This window comes from Elephantulus edwardii, unplaced genomic scaffold, assembly GCF_000299155.1.
Source record: "Elephantulus edwardii isolate Elephantulus edwardi_28Jun2011 unplaced genomic scaffold, EleEdw1.0 scaffold00174, whole genome shotgun sequence".
Taxonomy (NCBI): Eukaryota; Metazoa; Chordata; class Mammalia; order Macroscelidea; family Macroscelididae; genus Elephantulus; species Elephantulus edwardii.
Genome location: NW_006399924.1, coordinates 1793284 through 1801035, shown reverse-complemented (window position 1 = coordinate 1801035; position 7752 = coordinate 1793284). Strand labels below are relative to the sequence as shown.

Sequence of the window (7752 nt, the reverse complement as noted above, 5' to 3'; positions counted from 1 at the left end):
CGGGGTGATGACCGTGGGGCGGCGGACGCGGGGTGACGGACACGGGGCGGCGGGACCGTGGGGCTGTGGGGCGGTGAGGTGACGGACGCGGGGCGGCGGGCGGCGAGGCCGCAGGCGCTAGGGTAGTGGACCCCAGAGTGGTGGGCGTCGTCGGGGTGGCGGCCGTCGGGGTGGTGGGCGCGCGGGGCTTACTTTGTGGGTATTAGGGGTAATGGACGCGCGGGGCTCCCTTAGCGGACGTGGGGTGGCGGGCGTGCGGGGCTTTCGTGGTGGACTTCAGGGTGGTGGACGTGGGGTGGTGGGCGCGCGGGGCTCCCTTGGCGGACGTCGGGGTGATAAGCGTTCATGCGCTGTACCAGGCTGGAGGCAAGGAGCTTGCCAAGTCTTCTAGCAAGCTGTGGAAGAATCCGGGTAAAAACCTTCTCTCCCTTTTTGGCAGATGGAAGAGAGAAAAATGGAAAAGCAAAAACCCTTTAAATTGTTTGTGCCACCGAGATTAAACAGTAGTCAGGTGTCTGCAGTGAAACCGCAGACCTTGGGAGGAGATGCTAATTTCTTCAAGGTAATTTTGCATATCAAGATTGATTTGATTCTTCTTAACTCTTCTTTCATGGAGCAAGGTTTATTTATCTTCGTAGTGATGCTGTTGTTGTTATATGCCGTCGAGTCGCCTGCGACTCATAGCGACCCTATATGTACAACAGCCCTAAACTCCGCTCTGTCCTGTGCCAATCTCACTCACTGTCTCTGACACTCTCATCCCGATTATCCCAGTCACTGAATCAATCCACCTCATAGAGGGCCTTCCTCTTCTGCGCCGTCCCTCCACCCTCCCAAGCATGATGTCCCTCTCTAAGGACCTGTCTCTCCTCACAACATGTCCAAAGTATGTTAGACGGAGCCTCAGAATCCTTGCCTCCAAGGAGCCACCCGGTTTAACACTTTCTAGGACAAATCTGTTTGTTTTCCTAGCAGTCCGTGGTATTCTCAGTACTCTTCTCCAGCACCACAGCTCAAAGTATGTTATAATGATTTTCAGCAAATATAGTCTGACTTGCTCAAGAATTTTAAATGCCGTTGCCTTGAATGGCGTCATTCAGATAAACATGACTGTTGTCACCTCACGGAATGGAACCTAGTTGTGAAAAATCCCCCTCTTTGTTTTAAGCGATTTGAGGCATTGTATTAGTCATGTATCATGAAATCATGAAATGTAAATGAGGAGAAACTTAGAACCAAGGAAAAAGAGATTACAAGTTTCTACTGAATTACTAATATGGCTTAAAAGTTAGAGTTGCAGCTGAACTTCACATTTGCCTTTTTTCATATTGTAAGTGGAATAATATATTTTAATTTTATATGCTATAGAAAGTTTTTTATCGCTGCTATTGCTAATGATGTAACATTAAAATGCATTTCAGTAAATACTTCTCAGTTCTATATAGGGGAAAAGTCATAATGAAATTGGAGAAATTTCTAATATTCTAAACTACTAGTTAAAACTGTAATATCCTCAAATATTTAGAATAACATGTAGTTTGACTTAACCTTATAATTAAAAGCATCTAGTTAGAATTTTTGTTTTGCTTGCATAGCTAAAGCGTTCAATTGATTTTTAAAGACATTACAAGTACATTGAAAGTTTTAGTATAACAGTTAATTATTTAAGCAGATATGTGTGCAGTCAAGTTGGTTTCAGTTCATAACAAACCTGTTTACAACAGTAATGAAGCACTGCCATCCTCACAGTTCTGTGTTTGGGCCACTGTGTTAACTTATCTCATTGAGAATCTTTCTCTTTTCTTGCTGATCCTAGTTGGTGGCTTAGTGAGTAAGGAATTGCACTGCTAGATCACAGGCACAGGATTCAAATCCTCTATCCGCTTCATAGGAGAAAGACAGTCATTCTTCTTTGCAATGTACAGCCTCTAAAAACCCACTGCTGGGTCCTGTAAACTAAGAATTGATTCTGACTTGAGGACACTTAACAGCAACAACTACCAAGCATATGTTCATTTTGATAATGTGTATAAAGTTTGTTACCATGAATTCTTTCTTGTTCTCATTTCTAAGAGCAACCTGGTTATACATTTTCCAAGACAGATTTTTTTGTTTTTCTGGCTCTCTATGGTTTTCAATATTCTTTGCTGGAGCTTCTTGATTAAAACAAGCTTGAAAGCAGGAGTGCCATCCACTTCCAAAATAGCTCTGGAAAGCCTGTGAACCTGGAAAAAAGGATGAAAGTTATACCAGTGTTCATGTCTTTTTATTCATAGGTTTGCTATGAGTTGCCTACGACTCATTGACACTTAACAACAACATACTTTAATGAAAAAGCAAGTTCTTCTTTTATGTTCCTTATCCATTGTCAGTTGCATGTTTATGAGTTGACTGAAAGTAATATAAGTTAGTTAAAGCATACTTAACTTCTCAAAGTGTATCTTTGCTTCTGAAAGCTTTATAGAAGTCTTTAGCAGCATGTTTACTCATTTGTACATCTTTTGATTTCAGTAGTACGTTGTTTGCCTAATAATACATCTTTTGAATTCTTCCATGGATATAGGTTGTATATCCAAATAAAATGAAACCCTTGACAAACTTAGTGTTTTCTCAGATTACCTTGATGTGTATTACACACATGTGTATTGCTAGAATGGTATAAGACATAATGTTTAAGAACTCTTTCATCTGTGTTTCCAGAACTTCAGCAGATGTATTGAAGATGACTTTAGGTTGCCATTTGCACTGACCAATCTGTCAAAAAATGGGGAAAACATTGGTTCAGGTAGGAGACTGGGAAGCAATTGACCAACTTTTATAAAAATATTATGTATGCTGCTGATTTCTGAAAATATAAGTGTTATATTGATATCTTTGACTCTTGAAACTAGTCATAATACTTAATAAAAATGAAATTTTGATTTATTTAAAACCATTTTATCTTACAGATCCAACTTTACAAAAAGTTAACTTTTTACCCATGCTTGAGCAGGTCAGTTAAAAAAAAAGATATATAAATAAGATGTGTATAGATCTGTTTATGTATTAAATCACATACCTACGAGAAAAAGAGGGAACTTCCAAGTTGTTTGATTACCCTTTCTATTTATTACACCTATTTGGAATCTTATTAGAAATATTTTTTAATAGAAAACATTTGTTCATTTTTAGGTTGATAATTCTGAAAATTGTCATTACCCGGAAGGACTAAAAGATTTGGATTCTGAGGTCAGAAAACGTCTCATGCATATTATAATTGGGTATTTTATCATTATTTTATATATCATGTTTTCAAAGAAAGGAATATTTGGTGAAGTAGAAATTTGGCTTAATATCTAAATATATTTATACATTTATATTTATTTATAATATGTAACTATAAATTTTGTTCAAATGTAAATCCTTTAAACTATTTTTTTTTAAATTTATGAATTAAACCCTAGGCTTATTTGCTTATAATACTGTCCACTTCTTTAGGGGCAATTTAATTTAAAAGTGGAAATCAAAAGTAGAAAAAAGAAAATGGAAGCATATTGTAAAGAGATAATCAAACTGATATTTTTAAAATACAATCCTCTTAATTAATAGGTGTAAGACATTTTTAAACTATTTTACTGAGTATAAGGCTTTTATAAGTGATTTTGACTTTAATTATCTTTACATATAGGTGCCTTTAGAAGAAAGAAATTGTATCATCTCTGCTCATTAATTCAAATGTTAAATGGTTGTTGCTGTTTTATCATGTTGTTGTTATTAAGTGCCATCGAGTCATAGACAACTTATAGCAACCCTATGAACGAAAGACCTGAACACTTGTATATCTTTCATGATTTCTTCAAGTGTATAGAGTTTCCAGAGGCAAGCTATTTTGGAAGTAGATGCCACTCCTGCTTCCAAGCTTGTTTTAATTGGGGAGCTCCCCCAAACACTGTCCACCATGAGTAACCATTTCACATTTGACACATCAGTGTCACAGTGTTTAGCATCACAGCAACCCTGAGTTACTTCTGTACAGCAAATGGACAGAGCAGTGCTATACCACTTAGAAGAATGTTCGACCAAAACAATTAAAACCAAGTCTGAGGGCCACAGACTAAAATGATCCACCTTTGGCTTGGTAACATCACTTTCTGCCCACTAGGCCACCTGAGCTCTTTCATTGTTGTTCTTAAGTGCCGTCAAGTCATAGACCACCCATAATGACCCTATGAATGAAAAAACTGAGTACTTGTATAATTTTCATCATTTCTCCAGGTGCATAGAGCTTCTGGAGGCCAGCTATTTTAGAAGTTGATACCATTCCTGCTTCCAAGCTTTTTTTAATTGGGAAGAATTTTAAAATGTGGGATATACTGTATGAATATTCAATGCTGTCAGCAAGCAGTAATTTATTTGTTCAGCAAGATAACTTAAGCAAGCTAGCTAATTTTGCCTTAATAGCTTGAAAGAGTTAATGGATTTTTCAGTTTGCTCATAGGACTAAGGAGAAATTTTGTCTTAACTAATACCTTAAAGAATATTTTCTATAGGAAACTATAATTTTTATTATTAATTTTGAACAGTTGACCTAATTTAGAAAAACCTATTTTAATAGGGTTCAGAGCCAATGAGTAGACTGTATTCAAAGTTATATAAGGAGGCTGAAAAGATCAAGAAATGGAAAGTGAATGTAGAATCTGAACTGAAACAGAAAGAAAATAAGTTGCAAGAAAATAGAAAAACAATTGAAGCACAGCGAAAAGCCATTCAGGAGCTACAGGTATAATGAAATTTTGAATTATAGTTATCATGAAAAGTATTTTATTTAAGGGGGTAAATATGGTTAATCTTATTTCTCTGACATGTAGTTCAAGGAATGTACTTTCTTGATGTTTTCTTGATCCTATGTGTCATCTTGAGGAATGAGTATAGTTGTCAGGTGTTACTGTGTCACTCTGACTCATGGTGACCTAGTGTACAGCAGAATGAAACACTTCCCAGGTCTGTGCCATCCTCACAGTTGTTGCTGTCTATATTTGAATCCATTGTTTCACCTGTTGTGCCAGTCTATTTCCTTAAGGATCTTCTTCTTCTTCCCCCTTTTTACTTTATCAAGCATGATATTCTTCTCCAGGGACTGATTCCTCTTGATAACATGTCCAAAATTTGTGGGATGATGTCTCATGTAGCTTGCTTTTAAGGTTTATGCTAGCTATATTTCTTCCAAGATATATTTGTATGTTCTTTTAGAAGTTCATGGAGTATTAAATATTCTTTGCCAATACTACAGTTCAAAGACATTGATACTTTTTGCTGTTAAGTGATATTGAGTCAACAACCATTCTTAGCAATTCTATGAACAGTAGATCTGAAACTTGCCCTATCCTGTTCCATCCTCACCATCCCTGATATGGTTGAGCCATTGCTACAGTTACTGTACCAGTCCATTTTGTTGAGGTCTTCTTTGTTTTCTCTGACCTTCTGCCTTTCCCAGTATTATGTCTTTTTCCCAGGGATTAGTCTTTCCTGAAAACATGCTCAAGGTGTGTGAGATGAAGTTTCACTATCCTTGCCTCTAAAGAGCACCCTGGTTGCATTTCTTCCTAGAAAGGTTTGTTTGTTCTTTTGACAGCCCATGGGATATTCTTTTTAGGTCTTCCTTATTGTCCAGCTTCCATTATGCATATGACACAGTTGAAAATACCATGTCATGGGTCAGGCATATCTATAAGTCTTTAAACTGTCATCTTTACTTTTTAGGCTGAATTTAGCCATTGCTATACATTATTTGAGTTCTTGACTGCTGCCACTATAGGTGTTGACTGTGGATCCAAGTAAAGGAAATACTTAAGTTCAGTCTTTGATATAATGAGGTTGCTTATTGGTCTTGCTGTGAGGATTTTTTTAAAATGTTGACATGTAATCCAATTAAAGGCTATAGTCTTTCTCATAAGTACTTGAAGAATTCATTTTCAGCAAGTGAGGCTCCATTATCTGCATGTTACTTGCTATGAGTCTTCTTCCAGTCCTGATGCCTTGTCTTTTCTCTGTAGTTCAATTTCTTGGTTGATTTGATCAGCATGTAAATTGAATAACTATGGAGAAAGGATGCAATCCTGATACATAATTTTCCTGGTTTTTAAGCATTAATTATCCCGTTTCATGTTCCCAGTGAATACCTCTTGATGGATGTGTAGGTTTTGTGTGAGCACAATTAAATATTCTTACGTTTCCGTATTTTGCAATGTTACGTACATACAGGTTTATATAGGCCAGAAGTTCAAGTAGGATTTAAAAGAGGCCATGGCACCAGGAATATCATTATTAATGTCAGATGGCTGAAAGTAAGAAATACCGGAACAATGTCTATTTGTGCTTTATTGACTATACAAAGACATCTGACTGTGTGGATCATAACAAGCTGTGTCTGACATTGAGAAGAATGAGAATTCCAGAGCACATAATTGTGCTTGTGTGGAATCTATACCTGGTCCAAGAGGCTGTTGTGTGAACAAAGCAGGGGAACACGGCATGGTTTAAAATTGAGAAGGGAGTGTGTCAGAGTTGTATTCTATCTCCATACCTATTCAATCTGTATGCTGAGCAAATTATCCATGAAGCTGGACTCTTATGAAGAGGAGTGTGGCATCAGGATTGGAGGGAGACTCATCCATAACCTGTGTTATGCGGATGACACAACCTTGCTGAAAGTGAGGAGGCCTTGAAGCACTTGTTGCAGAAGATCAAGGAATTCAGCCTTCAATATGGATTGCTTCTCAATATCAAGAAGATAAAGATTCTTACAACTGGACCAATAAATAGGAAGTGTCGTGATAGATGGAGAGGATATTGTAACTGTCGACATTGTAATCTTGCTTGGATTCACGATTAACATCCTTGGTACAACCAGTCAGAAAATAAGGAGATACATTGCACTGGAAACGTCTGCAATGAGGGACCTCTCTAAATTATTGAGGAGTAATGATGTCAGTTTGAAGACTAAGGTGCATCTCTTTAGGCCATGGGTCTCTGATGACTTGCTGTGCATCTGAGAGCTGGACAGTGAATAAGGATGACAGAAAAAGAATTGATGCCTTTGAGCTGTGGTGTTGGAGAAGAGCTCTTAACATCCCATGGATGGCCAAGAAAATGAACAGATATGTCTTAGAGAGGGTGCAGCCAGAGTGCTCTTTGGAGGCAAGTATGGTGAGACTTTGCCTCACATACTTTGAGCATGTTGCTAGGAGTGGCTCTTTCATGGAGAATGATATGAGTGAGGCTGGGAAGGGTGGGGGGCTGGTGAAGAAGAGGAAGACCTTCAACCAGGTGGATTGACACAGTGCCTACTGCAGTGGGGTCTTGTGTGTCAAAATGTGTGAGGATGGCCCAGGATAGGACAGGGTTCAGATCTTTTGTTCAGAGGGTCACTATGAGTCATACTCTACTTGATGGCACTGAACAATGACAGTTTCCACCTCTGAATCCCTTTGAATTTCTGACAGTTCTCTGTCCATGAAATGCTGCTAGCATCTTTAAATCATCTTCACAATTTTACTTGAGTGTGATATTAATGGTATTAGACTAATTTCTACATTCTGTTGAATAATCTTTCTTAGGAATGGGTACAAATAGTGATCCCTTCCAATTGGTTGACTATCTAGCTCTCTTCAAAATTTCTTAGCATAGATGCATGTGTACTTCTAGTTTGTTGGAAGTATCTCATTTGCTATTTTGTTTATTTGTGCAGCTTTGTTTTTTAAAATTTCTTAAAAT

General features: G+C 37.8%; 1 protein-coding gene across 1 annotated transcript in view; it reads left to right on the top strand.

The window, feature by feature from the left end:
• The first annotated feature begins 453 nt into the window (after positions 1 to 453).
• The window catches only part of SYCP1 (synaptonemal complex protein 1), a 241559-nt gene continuing 234260 nt past the window's right edge, over positions 454 to 7752 (top strand). The window contains exons 1-5 of the mRNA XM_006895723.1: positions 454 to 562; positions 2701 to 2785; positions 2949 to 2992; positions 3172 to 3228; positions 4595 to 4759. Of these exons, the coding sequence (XP_006895785.1) occupies positions 455 to 562; positions 2701 to 2785; positions 2949 to 2992; positions 3172 to 3228; positions 4595 to 4759 (459 nt within the window). The 5' untranslated portion in view covers position 454. The remainder of the gene's footprint in view (positions 563 to 2700; positions 2786 to 2948; positions 2993 to 3171; positions 3229 to 4594; positions 4760 to 7752) is intronic.